General features: G+C 34.6%; 1 protein-coding gene across 8 annotated transcripts in view; it reads left to right on the top strand.

Annotated features, from left to right (window-relative positions):
• LOC149782879 (protein MTSS 1-like) overlaps positions 1-26,963 on the top strand; it is a 182,954-nt gene that overhangs the window by 127,663 nt on the left and 28,328 nt on the right. For 6 of the 8 annotated variants that reach the window (XM_089934420.1, XM_089934427.1, XM_089934426.1 and 3 more), the window contains 4 exons: positions 4,609-5,047; positions 5,477-5,613; positions 11,783-11,893; positions 24,874-25,054. In XM_089934420.1, coding sequence (XP_089790546.1) covers positions 4,609-5,047; positions 5,477-5,613; positions 11,783-11,893; positions 24,874-25,054 — 868 coding nt within the window. Of the gene's footprint in view, positions 1-4,608; positions 5,048-5,476; positions 5,614-11,782; positions 11,894-19,238; positions 19,269-24,873; positions 25,055-26,963 lie in introns of all 8 variants that reach the window. The other 2 variants (XM_089934424.1, XM_089934425.1) reach the window with 2 other exon arrangements.

A 26,963-nucleotide genomic window follows, 5' to 3' on the forward strand; every position in this document is an offset into this window, starting at 1 on the left:
ATCTTCTGTTATCAACTAGATGACCAGAAAAGTGAATGATGTTACAGGAATGTCTTCTTTTGCATTCCATTCATGGGCATCATAATGTAATCAGAGCTGGCACAAATCTGTTTGAGCAGACAAACTGCTTTGACATGGACTCGAACTCCAAACTAAAACTAATGCTTTGAGTCTCTCATTATCATTGAAATATGGCACCAGTATGGTAATACTCACTGTAATTCTGTACTTGTGCTAAACAGAGTTGTTGAAGATTCAGTCAAATTTTAACACAAGTTCGATTTTTGTGCAGAAATAGTTTTATGACTATGGAATTTGGTTTCAGTTTGACCAGCTACCTCAGTGTTGTATATTTCGTACTTGCTTTTCATATGTGCCCCAAATCTTGACATTGTGTGCCCCCCTCCCTCCCCTGGACACTTTTTCATCAGAAAAAATATATAAGTCAACAATTTTTCATTAGTGTATGTCCATAGCTGCCAACCCTCACGAATTTGGCTTGAATTTCACTACTTTTTCAGTGATTCACGGATTCACGCCGCAAGCCAAAAATTCACGAATTCTCCAATTCTTAATTATTTTAAATCTTTAATAAAATAACTGATTTCCCGTAAAGTGCTAGTCGTGATATTTGCAGTTGCCGAAACGGTCCAGTACTGCTGGTCGCGATATTAGTAGAACTACAGCCGATTAGTACAGTTGGCCCAGTAGCAAGCATTTTAGCCTATTTTAATCTGTATGAGAGTAGCTCTTGAGAGAAACTGGGGCCTAACCGGAATTTTGCTCCGCGCATGCATCACCAACACTGATTTGAGTTTACCGTTCAGCATCACATGTAAGATCTTGAAAATGCCTTCACCACCAAGGAAAAAGAAATGTATTGCTCATAAAGTGAAGTTTAATTTGGAATATATCAACAATTGGCTGTGCATTCTGCCATTAAACATTGTTATACATCATGCTTTTTGCACACAGTATGCCACAAATTGTAGTACTACGCATGGTCGCAGAGACGATGTGAGGAAGCACATAGGTTGCAAAAAACACATAGAAGTTGGGAAAATTAAGAATTCGCAGATTTCAGCTCTGGACTATTTTAAGCCATCGGCGGAAGACCTGCAAGCTACCAACGCTGAAGCATTATTTGTGAGTTTTCTTGTTGAACACAATCTACCTTTATCAGCTGGAGATCATGCTAAACATTTGTTCCGACAAATGTTCCCAGACTCGAAAATTGCTTCCAAATTTTCCTGAGGAAGAACCAAAAGTGCTGCAGCTCCTTTGCATTCCTCACAGCAACAGTGACTGCGAAAGAGTATTTTCTCTAGTGAGGAAAAATAAGACAGACATCAGGGCCTTAGCTGCAGAAAATTTGTCAACAATTTTAGTCACCAAGAAAAACCAGCAGGCAAGAAGTCTGAACTGTTAGAAAACAAATTTATGATCAAGCAGTTGAGGAAGTTCCAGTCTACCACAGTATCATGCCTTGATAAATAACCACAAGAACAATTGAAGTTTATGAATACCATAATAAATAGAAATGCAGATATATTTCTGCATATATGTAGTGTTAGTTTTATATTGTGATCTTGATATAGTGTAGTCTTGACGGTCAGAGTGGATGGAGTTATTGTCATGGTATTTTTCACTAATTCATGTCCAAATTCACGACTTTTCATCCCTATTTTCACAATTTGTGAGCCTGGAAGGTTGGCAGCTATGTATGTCTATCTGTGACTGTTGGTACTAGCAATGGCCAGAGTAGTGAAAGGTGATTTGAAACTGCAAAATGGCAGTGGATATCTATTTTTAAACAATGTATACGGCAACCAAAACATTTCAGGTTTATGATAGTCAGCCAAATTGCATTGTAAAATGTTTGATGGCCATTATTGTAACCCCTTTTTGAGGTTAATGTCACCTATACAGCAAGGAAGTTTTAATTTATTTTGATGTTGAAATATTGACAAAAGAGACAGTTTATGCAAATACACAGTTTTTAATTTCATTAATGATTGGTTTGTTTGGAAAAAAAAGTAATTAAGAAAACATGGGTATTTATTTTAATAATGAGTGTAGACTAATGTTAAATGAGAGCAAGATCTGGAACAGAACATTCTTTGGTGTTGCTCCAAGTTAACAACATATCCAGTCATGTTCATGTTTTATTGAGTTGCTTAAGCCTGTAACAATTTCTGTTACAGTAATATAAAGTGTCCAAGGAAAATATAAAGTGCAGACCACAAATTAAAGGTGGCAAAATTGTCAAAGCAGATAAGATTATCTCATTTTTATGGTTCTATTTGTACATAATTTATTGCAATTGTTTTTTTTGTCCCTCTAAAATGTTGGATGTCCTCCACATTTGGAGGATGGGGGCACTGTGTCTTCTGCCCTTGGCAATCCTAGGTCCAACGCTGCAAACTTAATGTGCAATAGGGTTAAGAAATGACCATGATAAAACCTGACAGATTGTTGGGGATTTAAAGTATCTAAAGTTTATAAAACTACAATACACTGATGGCCTGAGGTATTATAATAGACCAACTGCAAAAGTCCTGCATTTTGATGAAAAATTCTAACCCATATATAACAATATTTTTTGCTTGTTTTCAGACACTATTTTTGCACACAATAATTTGTTGCCAAAAATATTAAAATACCTTGAGTATAATTTTTCTCTAGAATTTGTGTTTTTTTACACAATCTAAGAAGACCTGCTTTGACATTTTCAAGTAAAATCTCAGTGTTTACCAGCAGAATCAGAGTTCACATAATTCAGTCAGCAATGATTATTTAAAGTGATCATGAACTTCCATGAAATAAAATGAGCTTAAATTCATTGGGTCTATTGTCATGAAAAATTCCTAGCTGTTTCATGTAAATTTACTGCCATACAGGTTCTACTGTAGGATGCATGATTGCAGGTTCACACTAATTTTTAAAAAATAACACTGAAAAATCAACCAAATGTGTGAAATGAGCTTATTGTATTTTCAAACCCTGCCTTTATTTGTTTGTTAAATCCTTTATATTAATTCCCATAAAATATTCCCAGCATGAGGATAAAATACATGCATGATAATGACTGCACAATAATGTTGGGAAGATAAAAGTAGATGTTTTATATTGTGTTTATTTTTCTCCTTCCAAAACTAAAATGATTTTCAGGCCAAGAAAAAACTTTTCAAATAAAAGACCAGAATTGTACCTGTTACTAATTTGTCGCATGCATGCCAGCCAGCATCTTTGTGCTTAGCTTTTTAGATGATATGTTGGCATGCTCCAATTACTTTCTGCATGATAACTGTACATAGCTGTTTATTTTCAATCTCTGAATTTTGCATTATGGAAAATCTGATTCTTTTGGAACATTTACACAAAAGGTATCAAGTGTCATTTGTACTTTCATAGGCAACAGCTCATATCAGACAAAATTGCAAGCAAACAGAAAATAGCAATAATAGAGTTTTGTAGCTCTGATAGTCTTTAGTATTAATCCAGTATTGTGCTGTGCAAGTACAACTAACATGCCAGCTGGCTTAAACCTCTCCCATCCAAAACCACAAGCTGCTCTGTTTGTTGTTTGGGGGTGGGGGGTGGTGGCTGTATAAAAAGATGGTACCCTGCAAAGTGTCGTGCAATCAGTTTTGTGAGCAGAATTGTAATAGATCAAATACCACCCAGGATTTTGAGATTACTGCAGCAATATATAATAAAGTAAAACCAGACTTGAAAGGCTGTTGGTCTGGAAGACTGCCAGATACACTGATTAATTTGTTAAAAAGTGTACTGACTGCTAATGAAAGGCCACCTCTCTTGAGAGACCATATTTTGTTGGTAGAAGGTGTGATTTGCACATAACAGGTTTTACTGTAACAAACATCACTAGTATAGTGTTACCCGTGTCTATCCATACATCTATCACACCTTGGTTAAAATTTGAATTTAGGTCATTCTAGACACTCTTATTGGCTGCTTGGGTGTTTGAATATATTTTTAGCTGGAATAATTATGCAGCATTTTGTTGGGAAGAGTTGTTATCCACAGACCGCATTTTTTTTAAATTTTATTTTTAAGACATGTTATTCCCTATACAGACCATTTAAAAATTTTTTTAGGTCATTCTAGACACTCTTATTGGCTGCTTGGGTCTTTGAATATATTTTTAGTTGGAATAATTATGCAGCATTTTGTTGGGAAGAGTTGTTATCCACAGACCGCAGTTGTTTTTAATTTTATTTTTAAGACATGTTATTCACTATACAGACCATTTTTTTTTAAAAATTATTTTTAAATTTAAGGGATTAAATTTGCAAATATTTTTAGCTTTTTACTTTTTCACTGTCTGTGGTAAGGCCCTTTGCCCCATTTCATGTAACAAAGATGAATCATGATTTTGCATAACATTTCATCATTATGTTACTTATGCATATTTCTGATGTAATTTTTAAGCTTTTATTATTTCATGAAAGCAGTAGCCTTGTAGCCTTGTGGTTGGTAGGCTTGAAACTTACATTTGCCACAGTTGACATTTTTTTCATGTTCATAGAACAGCAGACCGACATTGCCTCCAACATGTATTTAAGAATGTTGTGTTTATTTCAGAACTCAGACAATGCCAGTACAGGAACAGACACACCAGATTTGGACTCTACTCCTACCACGCCATCAGATCACTTGCCTGGTGGAACTCCGTCTGCAAGTTCCACCTGGACAAACTGGCCAAACCAACCTGCAAACAATGGAAAGACGGAAGGAAATAGGCCTCACACAATTTCATCTGCGTATGAAAAAACTCACTACTCTAGGCCAACTCTTAACTCACAAACATTTGAACCTCCACCAAAGGAAACATTGGAAAAATCCTGTTCAGAAGAGATTTATGAAAGATCTCAGATTCAGAGACAGAGACCACAAAGCACAATGGGTTCAGTGATATACTCTCGGCCATCAGCAGCCATCAACAAGATGCAGCCCGTACTACCACCTCTTGGACCCAAGCCCAAACCAAAAGTTGTTCCACCACCAAAGGTCCCACCAATAGGTAATACTACTTACTGTCGGTATTCACTTATAAGTTGAGTCAAACTGCAAACAACAAAGAGCCTGATCAGGGTCTGTGTTTGTTTATTCAACAGATTACTCCAAACAAGCTGCACAGACAGATATGCTGGTACATTATGCCATGGCAGATCTTGGTCGGTTCAGTTTTTAGTTGGACTCCTCTTATAGGCAAGTTGATATGATGCTGCTTAATTTTCTTTCAAACTTCCATCCAATTAATATTTTTGTCAGGGGTGAAATTACGCAATGAGATATGTTTCAGATTCCACAACTAGATCAATGCAGGTTAGGTTTATCTCTCCGAGTTAACTGTTATGTATGGGATTAACATCCTGAATATCTTGCAGATGTTGCAGCAAATTTTGTATGAAGGGGTTTTCGTTTTCAAGACTTTTGTCTCCTCTTGCAGCAGAGCAGCCACAGTATGCTAATCTAGAAGACATTGCAAGGTTAATTGCTGAAAGAAAGCAGGAATCTGTTGAAGTAGAACAAGACTTGGAAAAAACACCAACAGCAAAACAACCACCCGTTACAGATATTTCACAGGTAACCCCTAAAAATAAGTACATTAATATTTTATAAATCAGGACTCATTCCAGTAATTGCCGTATTAAATAAAAGCTTGGAAATGTGCTGCAGTCTGTTAAATGACAAGTCATTTGTTCTTAATTTCTTATCTTTGGTATCTTTCTGGATAGCAAAGCAATTCAGGTTTATGGATTGATGATGTATGTTCATTCATCTGTTCACATGTCTTGCATCAACACTGGTTATGGTTTGCATTTAGGTAATTTTCTCCAACTATTGTTTGGAAAGTTACATAGCTTTGTAAATATTTCATGAGCAGTACAGCAACCGTCAGTGAAAGCTGGATCACTGTGATCAATATTTCATGGCTTGCATACTGGTTCCATTAGCAGTTTTCTTGTTACTTTGACGTTGAAAAAACTTTTGATTTGACTGAGCAATAAAAAGAAAAAACTCAAAACAATTAAGCAGCCAAATGTCATGTGCCTCACAAATGTTCGATAAGGAAAGAAAAAAGTCTGGATTAATGTAGGAATATTTACTCAGCACACTTTGACAGTAGCTCAGCATAACAGTCTTTTTGGTATCTATGTGTATGTCCATACATGCATCCATGCATTTGATTTACCTCAGTGATCAGTGTGTATGTTCATACATCCAGCCTCGTGCTTGGTTAACCTAATGCAGAAATTAGCTGAAAGGTATAGTAAACTGAAAGGGAATATCTTGTTGGAAGGAAATATACTTAGGTCAATAAGAAAAGTTTAATTGGCAGTATAATTATTCAGGTTGGAAAAGCAGATGTCATATCTAGTTCAACTTTGGAAATGGTAAAGGAATTTTTCCAAGGATATTATCTCACCAGATTTCAAGAAACTGATAATGTTGGATATTCTTTATCAGCAGTTGAAAAATAATTTTGTAAAAGTAAAATTACTTATATTTAGTCAGGCAAAAAATAATAGTGAAACCGTTTACAGTATTCTAGTTCAAAATCTCAAACTCGGTCCTCAAGTTTTGATGATCTCCAGGCCAGGAGGTTAAACATTTTATACTCGTACAAAAGTGCAGTACCATCATTGATGGAGCCCAGCTATTGCTGCATACAATACATTAGAAAACAAGGGTCTGCATTGTGCTGACATTTATAGAAAATCTCACTTGAAATGTATATATTATATGAAACAGTTTAAAAGATCTTGTACTGTCAGAAGTTGAGTGATTTATTGAGCACATTATAAATTAACTATAAGACAGGATACTGGGTCAGGACTGTTAACTGGATTTAAAACCATCTGAAACTTTTCTGTAATAAACAAGTGTGAATTTATATTATATCTTGAAGTTGTTAATCCCCGATTTTACTTTTTTTTATTTTGTTATAAGCTGATTAATAAAATGGTGTCTTGTGTTTGTTAAAGTCAGTGCCTGTTGATTCTTCCTGCAGCTCTTTGTTTGATACCTTTTTTACTTTTGCTATTTCATTTTATTTTTCTTTTAGTTTGTGTAAGATGTGTGGCAAAACGATTTATACTATAATTTTGCTTTGAAATCCCTCTGTGCTTATGCCAGAGTGTCCATTCTGTGTTACCAAAGATAGTTTGTATTACTGAAAATAGTAATAAATTTTATGGTCATACTATTATTAGTTACAGAGTGTATATTCACTGGCCTTTTATGATAGTATTTGTGTGTCAAAGTAGGCACTGATAGTAAAAGGTACCATGAATTGCAAAATTTCCAGAGTTAATGTTCTTCCTTTAGCTGTTATGTAAATTAGTGTAACTTGAGTCCTTTATCAGTATTCACAGTAGTTTGATTTGTGTAGTACCAGTTTTTGTGATTTTTATGGTTGCTACAAAACTACAAATTTAAAGACCAAGTGAAATTTTTCTTAAGTTAAAGAAATTATATTTCATCCACTATCCACAAATTCTAGTACTGATGAAAATGGCATGTTAAAAATAACAAATTTATACTCATGAAAAATAAATTACTCCTGAAAAATAAATTCACGGTATTGTGTTGTCACTAAAGCAAATTATTTGCAATTGCCCTTTTATTAAAACTGATAATTGGAAAAGTCATGTTGAAATAATTTTGTAACCTGGCCTTGAATTCATCGAACTTTGAAGATTGGGACTGAGAAAATACTCCATACTGTGAGAAGAAATATTTTTATAGCTGTTGGAGATAATTTCATAACACTTTTAGCTCGTGCTAATTTGAATCTTTAAGATATTATTGTACAGTTTGAAACCTTTTGCCTGAGTAGAACTATGATCGCTGACAATTGCAGTTTTAGTAAAAATCTGTTTTTTACTTGAACAGTTTAGTTCATACCAGACAAGATGAGACAAAACATAAAAGGATATTATCTTTTTTTGGCTGACTGGCTTTTCGATTAATCTATAACTTTGAAGAAAAAACTTTCTTCTTATCTCAGAAATGTGCAGGATCTTCTTGGCTGCTATTAATAATAGAGACCATCTTTGTATCAACATCATTTATACACATACCTGATATAAATGTTTCCAGTGCCATTGTTGGCTTAGTTAATATTAAGATTTTATGTCAAAGTTCTGGGGTTAAAATGGCATAATACGTCATAGAGCTTTTCATATGGTATACATGGTTTTAAAAAGAACGTCCATAGAGGCAAGTATATATAGGAATCCAATCCTCTGATCATCACGTAATCCTGTGAATGCAACTAATCTTACTGTTTTTCAAGGATTGATCCGAAACTTGATATCATCGATATCACCTACAATTTTTGCTAAAGTTTTTGATCTTTTTTTATGTGAGCAGAACGCTTTGTATGACAAAATTCTGTGAATGGAGCTAATCTCAGTTTTCATTGGATAATCATGAAGCTTGAATTATCTTTTGAAGAGTCACAGCAGATCACTTTGCTCCCACAAGTTTTACAAGAGTTATTGCCCCTTTAACATGGAACCTGATGTGGTGTATAACTTAAGTTTGTTAATGCAACTAATCTCAGTTTTCAGTGGATTGCCATGAAACTTTGCACATATTATGTCCATCATTTGAAATGAATATCAACAAATTCCTTTCAAGTTTTGTTTGAATTAATGTTTTTGTCAGCATGCAGCTAAATACACTGTATGACAGTCTTGTGAAAACAAGCTGTCCCAGTTATTGATGGATCACTGTGAAACTTGATACATATTATGGTCATTATCTTGCAGTGAATACATGATAGAATTGCTGTTGCAGTTTTTAGTGCATTTCAACTTTGGACAGATAATGGTCCTCAGAATATATCTATGTTAACCAATCATTGTACATGGTCTGTTTTTGAAAGTTTTTTTTTTTATACTGTAGAGTCAACTCCTTGATTGGGTTTGGTGAGATGTGGAAGAGGCAGGAATATATTTACATTAGCAAACCATTTTCCAAGTTAAAAATTATGAGGTTTTAGGGGTAGATAAATACTAAATTAAGAGAACATGCACTCAAATTAGTAGAAATTGCTATTTATTTGTATCCTCCATGTTAAAAATTAGCAAGGACTCAAATTGCCCAGTTAATTTTAATTAGTATTTTTATTAAGTATTAAGTATTTTTAATACTGTATTAAAATGATGTGTCTAAGCAATGTTTAAACCAGAATGCACTCCTGCAGGATTTGTATTAAAAAAAGATTCAAAATCACAAAGAAAAAGGAGATGATATGTGCCAAAAGTGACGCAAAAATATAAACAAGGCACCAACTAATCCATAAATGTCTGAATATTTCAGTTATTCATTTTATACAAATGAAAAAGACTTGAAGGGCAATCTTTTTCACATACAGTGGTATCTATGCTTGGACTTTTCTTCCATTCACCTAATTCCTTACAAACACACAAGATCATCTTAAAATAATTATGTACTCGTAATAATACGCTCTAATATTTCTTGGTTAATTGGTTAAGAATAAGCATGGCATGTGACCGAATTGTAATCATCCTGCAAAATGTATGAAACAATTCAAGTAATACACCGAGGTGACTTTTACTTGTTTTATTTCCATTCATAAGTAAAAGAATTTTTTTTTAGTCTCAGTGATTTTCATAAGCAAAAACTGTAAGACATAATACAACCATGATGCAGCACCATTTTATTATTTGTAAAGGTGGCAAAGTTTCAGTAAGAGCTAGAAACAAAACAGCCGATAATCGATTCATTATTCCGTTATCATGTTCATCTGATGACAGTGATGTGATGACTCCACTGATTGTAAAACCACAAAAACCAAGAAGGTCAAACAAAAAGTGAAGCTTTCACTAAAATTATTTGGTTCCCAAATAGATGAAACCAAAGAAGAAAAAAAATACAGCATCACATGAAAGCTGGGTATTTAAATTGCAGAAACTGATTATAATATTGTAGGGTCATAAAACACCTTTTTCCATGCTTTTTTGATTGGATGCATCATAAAGTATCTTAAAAGTAAGGAAGGTTATTTACTTGATTTTTATGAAAATTTACACATAAAATAGACTACATAAATGATATCTCATGTTAACCAGCTATAATCGCACCGTTGGTAGATTTTTTTTTCAAATGAAGAAGGCCATATGGCCTGTTTATGTCAAACCTGACTGAAAGGACTGTAAGTACAGTCCATAAAATATTTATACAAGTTGTAGTTCACAGTTTCTCAACAGACAATTGCATTTTGATACACCTGCCTTAAAGCAGAATATGTTACAATTTCCATCCATCCATCAACTATCAATTTTGTGTTTTGCATAATAACTTAAGCTGTGCACCATTTGCACCAAACTTTGTGGATGACTTGCACTTGGGTTAAGGTAGATAGATCCCTATTGGTTTCAGGTACAAATGTGCAAAAGTCAAGGTCATTGACTGAAAAAAGAAAAATAGCATTTGCAAAGTAACTTCAGTTTTCCAGGTGATGAGAGTTCTTCATCATCTGTGGGTCACAAACTTTGTGGATAGCTTGTACTTGGTGGAAAAAGAACTCTCTTTATTTCAGGGTCAATTAGTCAAAGGTCAGGGTCAATGACTAAAAGAATAAAAATGGTTTTGTGCATAATGACATTAGTTTTATATGATTTTTGGATGGCTTGCACTTGGAGTAAGAAAATTGATCTGGGGGGTCAGACGATTAAAGGTAAAGGTCACTAACAGAAAGAAGAAAAAATAGGATCCACACAATAAAATTATTTATACGTCGCAGACCTGGCCCAAACTTTGTGAAGAATGGCAGGGTAGAAGCTCATTGATTTCCAAGTTAAAGTCATTGACTGAAAGAAGATAATTGGTTTATGCAAAAAAACAATTTAGTTATCTACATAGAGGACTACAAAACATGGGGCAGGCAGTGTATAATGTGTCATTCATTGTACTATTATTTACTCTACCCTGGTTTAAAAACAAATCTTAAACTTGAACATAACACAATCACACTTTCAGGCCTAGTTAGAAAAATAAAAATTGTGACTCCGGTTTCTTATTGTAAATAATAGAACATTATTTTTGGTTATGATGCTTACATTTTCCTACTTAATACTTGTACTCTGTAATAAAAATTAAACTGACTACTAATTAATTCAGTGTAAATTAAACAGATTCTGACATGATCATTGTTATGGTATTTAAAAAAACACATTCAGATGGCACATAAACATAGTTATTGTCCACTCCGTATCTCCTTTGGCTTCAGATCCCTTTAGAATTTTGAAGTAAATATACACTTCTGATTTGTTATTTCTTCAGTGTTCCAATTTGTATTTGAGAGTAAACTGGAACCTAAACATTCCAAGGATCAGGGATTTTGCAGTGTTGTCAGACAGCATTATTAATTCAGTAATACAGTGATATCTGCTTATAAAGGACACTAAAGAGAACACAGAATTTGTGCTTTGGGCAGGTGTCCTTTACACAGAGGTAATAATAACATCACAAAGAACAAATGGGAAACATAAATATTGTCCTGTATAAGCAGGTATGCTTTATTTGATACTGTCTTCAAAGGCAGGTTTGACTGTACATTGAATTTAAATTCTACATATAAGGAGGACTGTTAGATCCTATTGGTTTTGCCACCCATTTTGCATTAAATGCATTTTTGTTTATTTTGCTCAATACCTTACTCATAGCATGCCACTTAACCTTTGACCTTTTCTGTCATTGCTTCCTTCCAACCAATCAGTCATTTGAGGATGCCATAGACCTGACCCAAGCGATACGTGACCTGGATAATTATACGGCAGCACTCCATGGTGACTTTGAGCATGGTACTGTCGCAGACAGAAATTCTAAGGCAAGGATTGTCTTCATTCCTTTTGCTGCTTCATTTATTTTCCTTTTGCTCTCTTCTTTAGTTTTGTTCTTGTCTACTGTTAAATACCAATTTTTTAAAATTTAAATCAAGATAATTTTTGTAAAGTATGACAGAGCACATCAGTATTTAGCATAGTTGTATGATATTCTTCAGGCTCTAGTGTAAAATTTTTTGGCTTTACGTAGATTTTACGAAAAATATTTTGACCAATAAGCTTGTTACTTCAGAAATGAAATCTATAAGTTTTATATTTCATAAAGTTAAGGAAAAAAATATTTGAAATATCTTGATTTCAGCATAGCAATTACCTTATCAATTTTCCATGTGACAGGCCAAAAATCCCAAGGATATAAAACATATAGTGATCAAGATAAGGAAATGTTTAATGATTGGTTTGCCATAAATTTTTCCCTAAACAGACTTAAATGCTTAAAATACATTGATAATCTCTAACAGGCCATGGCACTGATGTGAAAGAAAGTGGGTTACCTGTTTCGGTGTTTCCCTTTACCCTCATTTGCGCTTCAGAGACCCCCAAATTTTTAAGTTGACCCCCAGTTTTGATACCAGAGTTTGTTTTTAACTCACTCTGACCCCCCGTTTTGACACTAAGGTGATTTTTGACTCTCACTCTTGCACCACTATGGGATACACTGCTATTTCTTCAACTACACCACCTGAATGGATGGTCATATCTGCATGGGGCTTTCACTTCTAATGATGTGTAGTTGGGCCTAGATGAAAATGCTGCCAGATCAGATGTCTTATATGGTCAATCTGGCAGCCAATTTAAAATCTTGTTTACACTGCTCTTCTTGAATGAATGATCACATTGACATGGATTTTTCACTTACAGCTTCTTAAAATGTCTAGTTGATCCTAAATGAAAATGGTACCAATCTGAAGTCCAACAAGGTTGCATCAGCATCAGTCAAGAAAACCTTGCTATCCTACTCCTGAACACAGTCACATGGACAAGGACGTTTTATCAAAAGACTTCTTACGATGTCAAGTTGGTCTTTAATAGAAATAATGGCAGTCTGATATCCAACATGGCCACCATAGCAGACATTTTGAAAATTTTATTGTTACTCTTCCAAAATAAAAAGTTATCAACATGAAAATTTCATTTTCACTAGAGGAGGACATAAAATGTCTTGCTGGTCCTAAATTAATATGGTGCTGATTTGATGTCCAAACATGGCCACCATTGTGATCATCTTGAAAATCTTGTTATTGCTGCTGCTCTTAAATCGAAAGTCATGTTGCCATGTGATTTTCATCCTTTGCAGCCTGATTGGTCCTAAATGAAACTGATGCAGACTGATCCACATTATGATCACCATGGTGACCATCCTGAAAACATTAGCTCTACTCCACCCAAATGGATGGCTATATCAACATGAGGATTTCAGTAGACTTCTAATGATGCCCACCTAGTCCTAAATGAAAATGGTACCAACTGTATATGTAGTATGACTGCCATGATGACAGTCTTTACAATCTTTTTGTCCCTGAATGGATTATCTTATTAACATTCACCATCACAATAAGAACTTGAATAAACTCAATGATGAACACACTCAGCTCTTATTCAGAGTTATATCCCTTCATTCATTTAGAAAAGGCATTGCCAATGAACAGCCTTGTGAATGCTGTAACTTCCACATTTTTTTATAGATCTGACTAAATTTGCTGTAAAGATTCTTAAAATAGCCCTTATACAAATTCAGTGAAGAGTACATTCTGCACAGTGATCCGTGACGGAGAGCACTTTAGACCACTCGCCACTCACCTCTGTCTACATGGGTTCGAGTCTCAGGCTCGGCCAATGTGGATATGTGACAAAACTTGCTGGTAGCTTCTCATGGGTCAGTGGTTCTTTCCGGGGATTTCCTGGGTTCTTCCTCCACCATTAATACTGGCTGCCATGTATAGCCTATCTTGTGCTGAAAAATGGCGTTATACCCTACAACAACAACATTCTGCACATATTTTAGCTCTTGGTTGTAAGGCCAAGCCATTATATGCTATGACACAATATTTTGTGCAGTTGATTATTTTTACATTTTGGAATTGTTCATTTAATCAGCATCATTTAGCCCTTGTTGTGCTGACATCCTTTTAGACCCTAATACGTCTGTATAGTTTACAGTAGGTGAACATTCACTTCTTACCACTCAGGAGGCCATGTTTCGCGTCCAGTTTCGATCAGATTTGGAACTTATGCTTAAATGTTCAAGATCCCATACATAATAAGCGAGATCTGAGCATCTTGTGTCTGATTGGCCGAGCTTGTTACTTCTCTGGATGCTATATTTATCATCCGACTTGGATCAGAATGGGAATACATGTTAATATATCATTGAGATTTTGGATAAATTCCGTTTTGGACAAAGATTCACACATGTTAGGGTGGTCTTGCTTGGTTTAGCTTGTTACACTTTAGAGGCTGTATTTCTGATCTAATTTTGAAATATATGCCTATATCTTCAAGGTCTTAGGGAAATTCTGTGGTGAGCAAGCTGTACACATCTTAAAGAGGTGATTTATTTACATCTGATTGACTTAGCTTGTTACACATCTTAAAGAGGTGATCTATTTACATCTGATTGACTTAGCTTCTTACACATCTTAAAGAGGTGATTTATTTACATCTGATTGGCTTAGCTTCTTACACATCTTAAAGAGGTGATTTATTTACATCTGATTGATTTAGCTTCTTACACATCTTAAAGAGGTGATTTATTTACATCTGATTGATTTAGCTTCTTACACATCTTAAAGAGGTGATTTATTTACATCTGATTGACTTAGCTTGTTACGATACTGGTAGCCATATTTCTGATCTGAATTTTGGTAAAACTTAGAAGTAGTAAGCTAGATTCATGCATGTAAATGAGGTGATTTGAGTGATGAGCATTATCTACACATATTTCTTAGAGTTATGACCCTTGATCATTTGTAGGGTCATGACCCTTGATCATTTGTAGAATTATGACCCATGATCATTCGTAGGGTTATGACCCTTGATCATTTGTAGAATTATGACTCTTGATCATTTGTAGAGTTATGACCCTTGATCATTTGTAGCATAGACGCTGTTGATGCACAGTCTTTTGTATTTCGTATTAAATGTCAACCAGTGTTTATAAAGCTTCATCTCAACGTTGACCATGGGTAATTTTTGACTGAAGAGACATCCATACTTCATCTCTATGCTTCATCGTCATTATTTACATTTGAGTCAAGATAACACGGTTGTACATGATATACATAAAGAAATGATTCTAACACATTTGTGCTAGCTATGTCCAAGATTAAGTTTCTGGCCATGTTCAAGATTTTGTTCCTTTATGTCCATGAGTGAATGCCCATTTTTTTCAAACTCAGTTTTTTGTGTTTATGGACATTTAAAGTGCGTGTCGCAACATATGCCAGTAGAAATATTGTAGCGCTTGATGTGATGTGTATATTTCAAAACTGGTTTCTTCGGCTTGACATAAATGGTTGTTAAACTAAATTTGATTGGCATTTTGGGCCCCATAACAAGCATTCTGTCATAGTTTGAACCTTGCATCAAGGAAGTTTTACAGACATGCATTTATAATACAGGCTATCTAGAAGACCAAAAATGGCAAATACTAGCTGATCAAAGTGATGAAGGCAATTTATTTTTACAGTAAGCATATGAGATTACTTGAGATGGGAAAGTGTTAATGAAGATACAAGTGAGTGATTTTGAACCTGAAAATGTGTTAAATATTCACTGGACAGACATGCTGGATGGACAAAAATAAATGGCATGCTGGTAAACCCCTCATTTCATCAGTATTTCTTTTTCTTTAGAAAAGACAGAATAACAAGTCAAATTAAAATACAGTTTAACAGTAGAGTGCAATTTTCATTTCTTTTCTCATCACAATTTAGCCCTGCAGGATCACGTGTTTCAAAAACATATTGCCGTAGCATAAAGGTTATGATAAATCTAATAAATAAAAATCTAAAAATGAAATTAAGAAGTAAAGATATTTATTTGATCAATATACCTCAGTCTGAACAAGTAGAATATGGCATTAATGGACTTAAAATCCCAATACACCATTATGGAATGGTAAATTTGACATAGTAAGGAACTAATTCAAGAAAGTTAGACTTTGACAAAGCTTATGTTGGTGAAAAATGTTATTTTAGAGCAGAAGTATCCAAAAGACAATATATGTGGGCTGTGAAATTTTTTATATAACAAAGAACAGTTTTCAAACTTGTTGCAGCTGGCTATGCTAGCTATGTATGTGCCCCTTCAGACAGCAGACTGTGAAAGAGGGTTTTCTGTACAGAACAATATTCATACACAGATACGGAATTGATTAAGCTCAGAAACAATCAACAGATTAATGCTTATACAACTATAGACAACATCTTTTATGAATTTGATTTCAATAGGGGTCTTACAGTGGAGCAGGAAAAAAGGAGAGGTGAACATTGAAGTTTTTTGTACATACTGAACTATGGCCATTTCCTCCTTCCCATCATTTTTGTTCTACTCCCCCTTTACTTTATTGACAATGGGGAGAAATCCTCCATTATGAATCAATCCTGGGATCATCTGTGTATGTCTGAGAATTCTTACTCCCCCCCAACAACAACTTGGTATAGGCATTGTTTATTTGCAGTGTTTGTGAATATCCTGTGTTCCATGGGTATGAGATTTTAACCAAATTGACTATGAAGTTTAATACCTACAACATCTTGCGTAAGTTCAGTGATGCTTGTTTTGTTAATATTTCTTAAGAGTTATTGCCCTTTAACAACATTTAATGTTCATAACCTTGTGAACACACTGCCTTCCACACTTATTATTACATTTGAATCAGACTGCTCCGGCAGCCAAAGTGGTTAGCAACCACTTCAGATGCAGGAGGTTACTAATAAAACGTAAATAAATAACCCATCTGGGTTTTTGCATCGACCTCGGATGGGGAGGTCACGGTCAAACCAAAATCTCATACAACTTGTACTAGGAGCTGCCTTGCTTGGTGGTCAGCATAAAAGGTTAGTGTCAGGGCTGGGTGGCCTGGTGTCAGGATAATATGATTGAGTGGGTGTCTGCACCATGATGCCCCAGTGCTAGAAATCACTTTAAAGTGCCACACTGCAGACATCACAGCACTATGACTGAAAAATATTCAAAGCTACATTAAAAATCCAACACATACTTATTTGAATCAAATTTGCTGTGAAGTTTTTGTTTAAAATTCTCTCAAAAAGAATCCTGGTTGCTCTGTTGGAAAACATTTAGAATTTCCTAAAATTTATGAATCCCTTATCTATTTGCATGTTAAGTGTAAAAAAATAAAACTTTTAGATGAATAGTGTTTTATGCATTTAGAGTAATTTCATCCTTTTTTTTATAACTCCTCTCTGCATCTGAAAAAGTTCCAATATTAACTGAAGTAACATAAACAGGATAATATAAATCAAAATTTGAGGATAAATTTTTGAGAAATATAGTAAAACTGGGGCCTGGACAATTTTCTATACATCAGACTTTTATTTAGGTCACTGAAACATGAACCTCATTATAACAGTAACTTGTCTAGATCAAACATTTTTTTCCTTCTCTCTCTCACTTTACTATTGTAAACATTGACTGAACATAGATAGTGACTCATGATTCTTTTTGCAGATTATTTTCTCTTCATATATTGCTTTATGCTTTGCACGCAAACTGTCGTACTTTGGCCTTAATGGAGGCAGCAGGCAACGTGTGTTGTTTTTATACATGGTTAGATGTAGTAAATAGGTACAGACTTGATACATGTGTTAAATAGTAGAACCCTGTTACAGTGTCTTCTGTATGGTATGATATTGTCCCACGTAAATGATACTGCACCCAAATATTTCAGAAAAATTCAGAATTTGATATTCTTTGTGATTCATGCACTGTAACAGGTCACCAACATTCCAGTGTTTTTGGAAAATCCAGTCTAACAGACAGTGAAGTTTTATTGCAGTCAGTGCACAGAACAATGGCTTGCAGCATTCGTGTAGTTTAGAATGTGTCGGCAGTCTTGTCTCCAATTGATCTACTACATAATGACATCACTGATGTAATCACAGGGGTTAGCTGATGTCCATTGTCCCAACAGTGGCTTGTGTTTTTGGTCTTGGATATAAAGGAGTTTATGTACCACCTTATATACTAGCTTGTAAGACAAATCCAGCTGCAAACTTCACAGACCCTAATCTGCCATCGCATAATGCATCAGCAGATCTGGGTCTGTGGAGTTTATTAGGAGTAATCAATAGAAGAAACAACATAGACCCTGATCTGCAGGCGCATTATAATATGGCAGATCAGGATCTTTGTTGTTTTCAATTGGACTCAAATTATAAGTGAGTATAGACAGTATACCTTACCCAGATTATTCTTTTAATTGCTGCTTTATATACCTAAAATACATTCAGTATATATCCCTTTAAATGAAATCTTGCTAGAAACGGCTAAGACTCCTAGCTTATTGCATCGTATAAGTTGGACTTGCATCAGTATTATTGACAGTTTATTACAGGTCAGCTGTATAAAATAAAATACCAAATAGAATTGTTTATTGGTCAAGTCAAACTGCAAACAGCAATGATCCAGATCTGCCATAATATAATGCACCAGCAGTTCATAGTCTATATTGTTTGTTCTATTGATTACTCCTAACAAACTGCACAGACCCAGATCTACTGGTGCATTATGCATTGGCAGATCTGGATCTGTGCAGTTTGCAGCTGGACTTGTCTAGCATGCAAATAATAAAGTAAGTAAAGTTTCCTGGTAGGAAGATGATGATATTTTCAGTTAGAATTTCATCCCAACATAAAAATAAAAATATGAAGCGCGAAATTGGATTGTGTGCTCATCATCTTTTACAGTTGTAAATATCTGTCCTCAGTTATTAAATATCTGTCCTCGGTTATTTAATATCTGTCCTCAGTTATTAACTCTGCTAAAATGCTATGCTGCAGGCAACCTTTGATCTTTTGATCCCAGAATGCAGTGTACTGGTATATCCTGTTTGATTACATCTGTGATGTCATACTAAGATACATCTATACAATTTGGGATTTTGAATTTATGAGTATTCTCTCATGCCTGAATATATTTTGACATATTTTGACTTTATTTATATTTCAGCTAATTTTGACTTTATTTATATTTTACAATAGTGATCATTGTTTTATGATTAAAATACAATGACAGATGTTGAGGTTAGGTTTTTAATGCTGTGGATATTGTTTGACAACTTCTAATGTGTGCTTTTGATTCTAGGAGATGGAAAGTGAGAGTGAGCCACTGGAAGTACGTACTTCACAAAATGTCTGCATTTTAAAATTCATTTTGCTAGATGTGCATACATACTCAACATTTGGTTAACAAATGAATTAACACAGTATTTAATATTAAATACGTACTACAGAAAGCCAGCAGCAATGATTTTCTACTAGAATTTTTGCTTCAGGAATGTTGTTTTTGTTTTGGCTTTGGGCTGTTTTTTACTTTTTGAGGTTATCTTAAAAAAGTTTGCAGTCATGACAGGGTCACGTAGGAACATTGAAAACATGAATCAGCATGAAAGCAGTGAGGCTAATTGATTAAATTGTTTGGCTATAAATGTATCCAGTTTTAACAAATTAGCTGTGACTTTTGAAACTATATAGTTGATGTTTAGACCCTGTCATGGAATTAATATTTTTCAGTTGATTTTTTTTAGTCTTTTATGTGTTCCAGGTTTTTATTTGTTAATTTGATTACAGGCAATACTATTTATTACATTAGAAATGTATCTGTCACAACTTATCCCAGCATATTATTAAAAGTCTCTAAGAGGAAAAAAACAATCAGCCATTTTCAGAACGTCTACACAAGATTAATTAACCCTTTCCTGTATGTAATTGCATCTGGACAGCTGTACTGCATTTCAGTGCAAGTACATTTTGATGCCTCTACCACTGAAAATACAAGCACATTTTGATGTGTTTACCACATTTCAGTGCAAACACATCTTGATGTGTTTACCACATTTCAATGTAAGCACAATTTGATGTGTCTACCACATTTCATTGCATGCACATTTTGATGTGTCTACCACATTTCATTGCATGCACATTTTGATGCCTATACCTCATTTCAGTGTAAATACATTTTGGATGCTCCTAACACATCACCATAGCATTGCTTCTGAATATTATAAGTTGATATGGTCAGTTCATAGCGCCACCTGATGAGAATAACCCCACTGGTAAAACAAGCTTTTTAGAAATTTCTTTGATGTCATTGCACACATTAGTACATTGTATGAATTTCTTAAAAAGCCAATGAAAGATTAGAGGACATCAGAAATTCCTCCAAAATGCAAATGACTGTTGTCAGCTTTGCAGGTAGATTCACAGAAACTAGTCTTTCAGATTGGTTTTTAAGAAGAAAGTTTTATCACAAAAGTTATTGTGAAGAAAAATGTTTTCCAGGTACCTAAATATATATACGCCATATGCTGAACACAGCCAAGACAACTATTACTAATCATCAGTTCTGAAACCCAAAATAGAGTGATATCCATTTATTTCACACTAACTTGGCAATCACTGCATGATGTTCAAGTTAGCAAAAACCTTGCTGTTTATCATTTTATATTTTATAAAGAAACAATAAAGCACCGAATATTGAATTTGTAAGCTTTAACTATGCATATATCAATGTGAAGTTTATCCCAGCCTGCAGTAGTGAGATACAGTCACAGTGTTAACTTAATTTTCATTATTGGTGCAAGAGAGTTACTGTATATAGTTGCTTATAAGTCAAATCAAACTGAAAACAATAAAGATTCTGATCTGCTGTATCATGACGCAACTGCAGATAGGGTTTTTGTTGTCAAACCACACAGACCCAGATCTGCCAGTGCATTATGCAATGGCAGATCTGGGTCTGTGCAGCTTACAGTTGGACTCGACCCATAAGCAAATAAAGATGGTACCTTTATGGTGCCATAAGGTATGTAAAAAAAGGCCCCAGAAAATAATGATTAAAATCATTACAGTTGATTTCACACTGAACAGACCACTTTGGTGGCCTAGTGATTAGAGCGTCCGCCTCGGATGCGAGAGGTCGTGGGCTCGAACCCGGGCCGAGTCATACCAAAGACTAACAAAAATGGTACTAACAGCTGCCTCACTTGGCGTCCAGCATTAAGAGGTTAGTGTTAGGACTGGTCGGCCTGGTGTCAGGATAATGTGACTGGGTGGGACATGATGCTACATGTCGGTGTCATGATGCCCCAGTGCTTGACTTAAGTATAAACTGTCATACTACAGACATATCATAGCGATATGACTGAATTTTTTTTAAAGCTACATTAAAAAATCTAAATCACACACACACACACTCACACACACACACACACACACACACACACACACACTCACACACACACTGAACTAAAGCAGGCTTACTGAACAGAATGTGCCCATTGCCAAAGAAACACAATAAAATAAATTCCTTTGGCTGACAGAAATATCTGTATGATTTTGATTTAGGATGGGCACGATTGAGAAGATGTGTTTGATGATCACAGATAGAATATGTACAGACGAGAAGAGGAAGTTTTCAGCAAAAACACTGTTGCATATTTTTCCAAAGTAGTTGCAGTTAGGTATAAATTTAGGCTGAAATACTTTACCCAAATAATGGAGGGAATGGGTACTCAAGCTTGAGTAATTCAAATTCAAGTACAGAAGGCCCATAGCTGGTGAGGCTGATAATGATACGCGTTTGAAATTTTCTTGAATAAGCAAGAAACAATTATGGATATTGGGACCACCTTTTCTCTAAATGATCTCACTTTTGATCTTGTAAGGAGACCCCACTTTTTCCATCTCTGGAATGTACACTGCTGTTAGCTGGTGACATGGTGTCTGTCCTATTGATTGTACTCTGTACATTGTATCAGTATATGTGTATACTGTCTTATCTTTATGCATTTTGAGGGAAAAGGTTACAGTGAAATGTTAAAATATGTAGTGGCATCAATCAACAGCATTTTGTTCTTTCAAATTTACTTATGAATACTGCTTTGCATTATATAATACTTGGCCATAACAAGAATTTATTTATGAAGGACATTTGCATGAACTTGAATGCAAATTAGAATAGTTTTATTTGTTTGTACAGCAGGTACCTCTTTCTTTGATGTGAAAATTTATTTGTGGTTTAGTTATCTCATCAATATTCATCTAACCTTAATTTTCATTGTTCTAAACATTTCATAAAATGAAGGATATTAAATTTGACCTGCCTATCTGTCCATCCTTCTATCAGTTTTACTTTTATTATTGGATTTCAACCAACATTGGTATACAACTAGATATTTGAGATCTTGACTGAGTTCATTAGCATTCTGCTTCATAATTTAGCAAAGTTATAACCCATGACTGTCAAACCCAGTCACTTTATTTTCCACACATTCCCTTAGCTAATAATGCATTTCAGACCACCCACTTTCTTTTGTACACACTCCCTTAGTTCATATTGGATTTGAGATGCACCCAATTTCTTTTCCACACTCTCCCTTAACTAATATTGCATTTCAGACCCACCCACTTTCTTTTCCACACACTCCTTTAGTTTATATTGGATTTCAGACCCACCCACTTTCTTTTCCACACACTCCCTTAGTTTATTTTGGATTTCAGACCCACACACTTTCTTTTCCACACATTTCTTTACTTTATATTGGATTTCAGACCCACCCACTTCCTTTTCCACACATTCCCTTAACTAATACTGCACTTCAGACCCACCCACTTTCTTTTCCACACACTCCTTTAGTTTATACTGGATTTCGACCAAATTTTATGTGCACCTTGATATTGGTGAGTCTTCATCTGAGTTTGATTGTCAGCATTATGTATTTTCATCATTAACATGTGAGATTTACTAGACATAAAAAATGTTTCATCAAACTGAGATATTGTAATATTTTTCTTTCTGCATGGTCAGTAATAATGATTTTTCTTCCATAGAACATTCAGCATGCATCAGGGATTAAAATAGGATCCCAAATCTTGAATTTTCCTTAAGCAGTTTTGCCTTATCTTCGATAAAATGTTGAGATTTTCCATATTTTAAGGAATTCCTCCAATTTTTTTCAAGAATAAATGGTTTACATGTGTTAAATTTTAAAACTAAAAACAGACTTTGCATTCCACTAACTTGACCACTGACAAAAATGTTGGTATAGTCTGAAGTATCATAAGCATGATAATGTAAAATCTTAATTTAAAGAGAAATTTTGAGACTATTAGTGAAACTGTGGCCTTAAAGCCAAACCCACTCAGTTTAATTTCTGCCCAGCTCCTTTATTAATTCGATTTGAGCCAAACTTGATGGACAGCTTGATCCAGATAGTACATTGGCTAGGTTAATCAGAATTATGCATCATTATTTGGCAGAGTTGTCGCCCCTGCTGGACTCATTCTCTGATATTTAAGTACAGTATCAATTAATTTAATTGGATTTCAATCAAATTTGGAATGCAGCTTGATATTGATCAAAGCTGTAGCTGATATCAGTTTTCAGCCTGCTTCATTTTGAAGTTGTGACCACTTACTGGATTTAAAAAGATTTATTACTGGAGTCATATTAATGAGACCTCATCTCACTTTGATTGTCATTGTTGCTTTGATACAAGTTCATCATACAGCATCTGCCTTTAGGCTAGGGAGCTAACTCTTCTATTATGTATGTTTAGGGGGTATTCATTATGATGAACTTTAACCTTTGTGACCCCTGATTGCCAAGGTGTCTAAGGTGCACGCCATCACAGATCACTGACAATACCTTTGTCTGTGTTTGAAAAAGCTTACTAGTAGCTTCTCATGGGTTAGTGGTTCTTCACAGCTTTTTTGCGGGTTCTTTGCCACTAAATTCTGGCAGCTGGGTATTGCTATCATGTGCTGAAAACGGCATTAAACTTATAAAACCAAACCAAACTTCAGCCTTATGAAATTTGCAGTAAGAATTTTTAGTACACAGAGCAGGTATTAAGTTACATATGGTATGTATTATGCAGGTTTACATAAGCAACAGGTATTAAGTTACATAATGGTATGTATTATGCAGGTTTACATAAGCAACAGGTATTAAGTTACATATGGTATGTATTATGCAGGTTTACATTAGCAACAGGTTGTTTTTCTAATTCTGATAAAATACAATTACAAGTTGATAAAACTAACTGATTTGTCGTGTGGTGGATTGGATAACAGTATCGTAAACAAGTTAATTCATGCGCCGAACAGTTAGAAATGGTTGACGTACTGTAATTTGCAGTTTAATCATTTTTAAGTATTTCTTTCTATTCCGCACTGTTTTTAAGGATACTGTCCTACAGTTTAATACTTAAACATTTTATATGCTTTTCCATCAGCTGAGGGTGTGTTTTTTAATAATTTTTTCATAACTATATGCAAGTTTGCTAATGGGAGAGCAGTACATAAGTGAAACTAGCATAGTGTCTGCTGTTGTCCATATGATATAAAACTTATTTTGTTTTTTGTTTGTTTTCTTTTTTCATGCATGGCAATGAGACAGGTAAAGTTAAATATGTAAAATATTTTGACGAAAAACTTTGGTTCCATTTTAGAGGTATGCATTGAGGAGGGACTATGAATAAACATGTTGTACTAGTGAAACACACAAGGCAGGAATTGGTTGTGGTAAAATGACATTAAGTTTTTTTTAGTGTTATGCTAATATTTTGCTGATAATTTAAAATGTGGGAACTACGTAAATTAAAAGACCTTAAGTTTCCACAAAATTGTACAGCATTGATGGTAGCGCTGAAATACGGTTAAATCGACATCAAAGCGTCAGAAAAATAATAGTGCTCTTCTTATATTTTTAATGACAGATAAGACAAAATTCCATGGAACTTGCTGCTGCTATTAGAGAATTGGAAGCTAGCACTGCAGCATTACAGTCCACGTATGACACTGATAGTCAAAACAGTTGCTTCTCACTCCAATGCTCAAGTGGATATGGTACGATGAACAGCACACCAGCAAGCTCGGAGGACACCATAGCTAGTGGAGGTTTGTGTTTGATAAGTCGATCTGGAGAGAACTTAAGATTTTGTGTTTTTGGCTGCTGTTGAATGTTTAGAAAACTAATGAGGCTATGCTCATCTTTATGCTTAGTTAAATTCTGTATAATTGGCCGACATGTGTTTGACACTGCTCTTTGTCTAATCATGCACAAGAATCGTTTCCAAAGCTTGAATGGCATCAGATTTCAAAACCCTAGTATCTTTTGAAGTTACTGTATTTATCCTATGACAAGCCCGGGGGGGGGGCATTCTAATAAAGTTTTTAAAGTTGGGGGGAATGGTCTTATGATGATGCAAAGATATCTTTAACATACATTTGCCAACATCATATAAAAAAGCAGGGTGGGCTTATTATTGGATAGATATGGTTAAGTTAGAATCAAACTTAAGGTGAGACCCCAATAAGTGGACTGGTTCCATGTCATATTTTTTCTCTCTATTGGAATACTGTAATACAGTCATGATATTATAAAGGCCTGCCCTCATTAGTTGATAACAATATTGGATCAGCTGTACTGCAGTTTCAAAAAATAAAAAAGTTCCATTCTTTGTCCACAAAGAATCATGTATTAATATTGTATTTAGCCAAGGTTCAAGGTCTTTTGCCTTAACAGTGGGTTGGGATAATGGGAAGAAAGGATGAAATGAACAGAGAAATTATCTTCCTAGAAAATCGCTTGGCTTTCATTGCACCATCTTGCAAGAAACATATATTTCACTGTACTCTGTCATAGATAGCTTATGTACCATCTTCCAGTTTTCATTCCAATGCTTTTATGTAATTTGGACTAAACTCTTGTATTTAATTGATGGTACATAATTGATGAAATTCTCAGGCAGTTTTGTATGATTTAGCTGTTCCAGGAAGTTGTATAATGTATTTAAATTGGACCATAGCCTCCTTTTCAGTAACATTTGTTATATTGACATGTGACCCTTTTAGTCTGCTAGCCACCCACTTCTTAAAATGGCCATGTATTTAGGTGAATATATACTTGCAAGTTATTATTTGGGGGAGGTAGTTTTGAAATAATCATGATCAGTGCTGTCTTTTATGAAAATAACTTGTACTTAAAAATTTCTTATATTATTATTATAAGACCAAATAAATAATAAAATTTGAGAACATCATGAAATAAGAACACTATGAATTAAGATTAGTTGCATGAAATTTTGCATCGTGGATGTAAACTGCTATGTAATACTGTGCCAGCAGAATATTCTCTTCCATGCCAAAGTCTTGCAAATCTGTACAAGTATTGTTTATGTAGAATTATGAATTATGTTCAATGCTTTTCCTAGTCCCTGTATTGATTTTCACAATCAATCGCTGATTTTCAGTAGTCGTGACTATTTTATTGTTTCCTGATTTTCATAGAAAATGGGGATAAATTGGGGCTGTTGGCATTCATCCATCCTTCCTGCTTTCTGTCTGTCCATTACTCTTTCATTTCTGTAAAATAAGTCCCCATATTTACTATTGGATTTGAACCATACTTGCTATCCAGCTAAACATTATGAGAAATTTGAGTTTGATTGTCAGCTTTCTTTATATTATCATTTTAACAGTTATAGTTCAGATTGTCAGACCAAGCCAGTGTCATTTCCACACTGTAATAAGTTCATTATTGTTGGATTTCATCTTGATTTTGTATGTACCTTGACAATGATGAGACCTTGGCTGGGTTAGCTTTTAGGTCTTCTATGTCATCTTTAGTAGAGTTATAGCCCCTGATTCATAGTCTCATCCACTTTCATTGCAGCACAACTCTTCCTTCATTTAAGATTGGATTTCAACCAAATTTGGTAGACATCTTGATGTTAATAGGACCTTGATAGACTGCATGGTACTGATTGGATGTTGATATTATAATTGGACCTTGTCTAACAGTTTG

Source organism: Sinohyriopsis cumingii, chromosome 15, assembly GCF_028554795.1.
Source record: "Sinohyriopsis cumingii isolate HCF-2022 chromosome 15, ASM2855479v2, whole genome shotgun sequence".
Lineage (NCBI taxonomy): Eukaryota > Metazoa > Mollusca > Bivalvia > Unionida > Unionidae > Sinohyriopsis > Sinohyriopsis cumingii.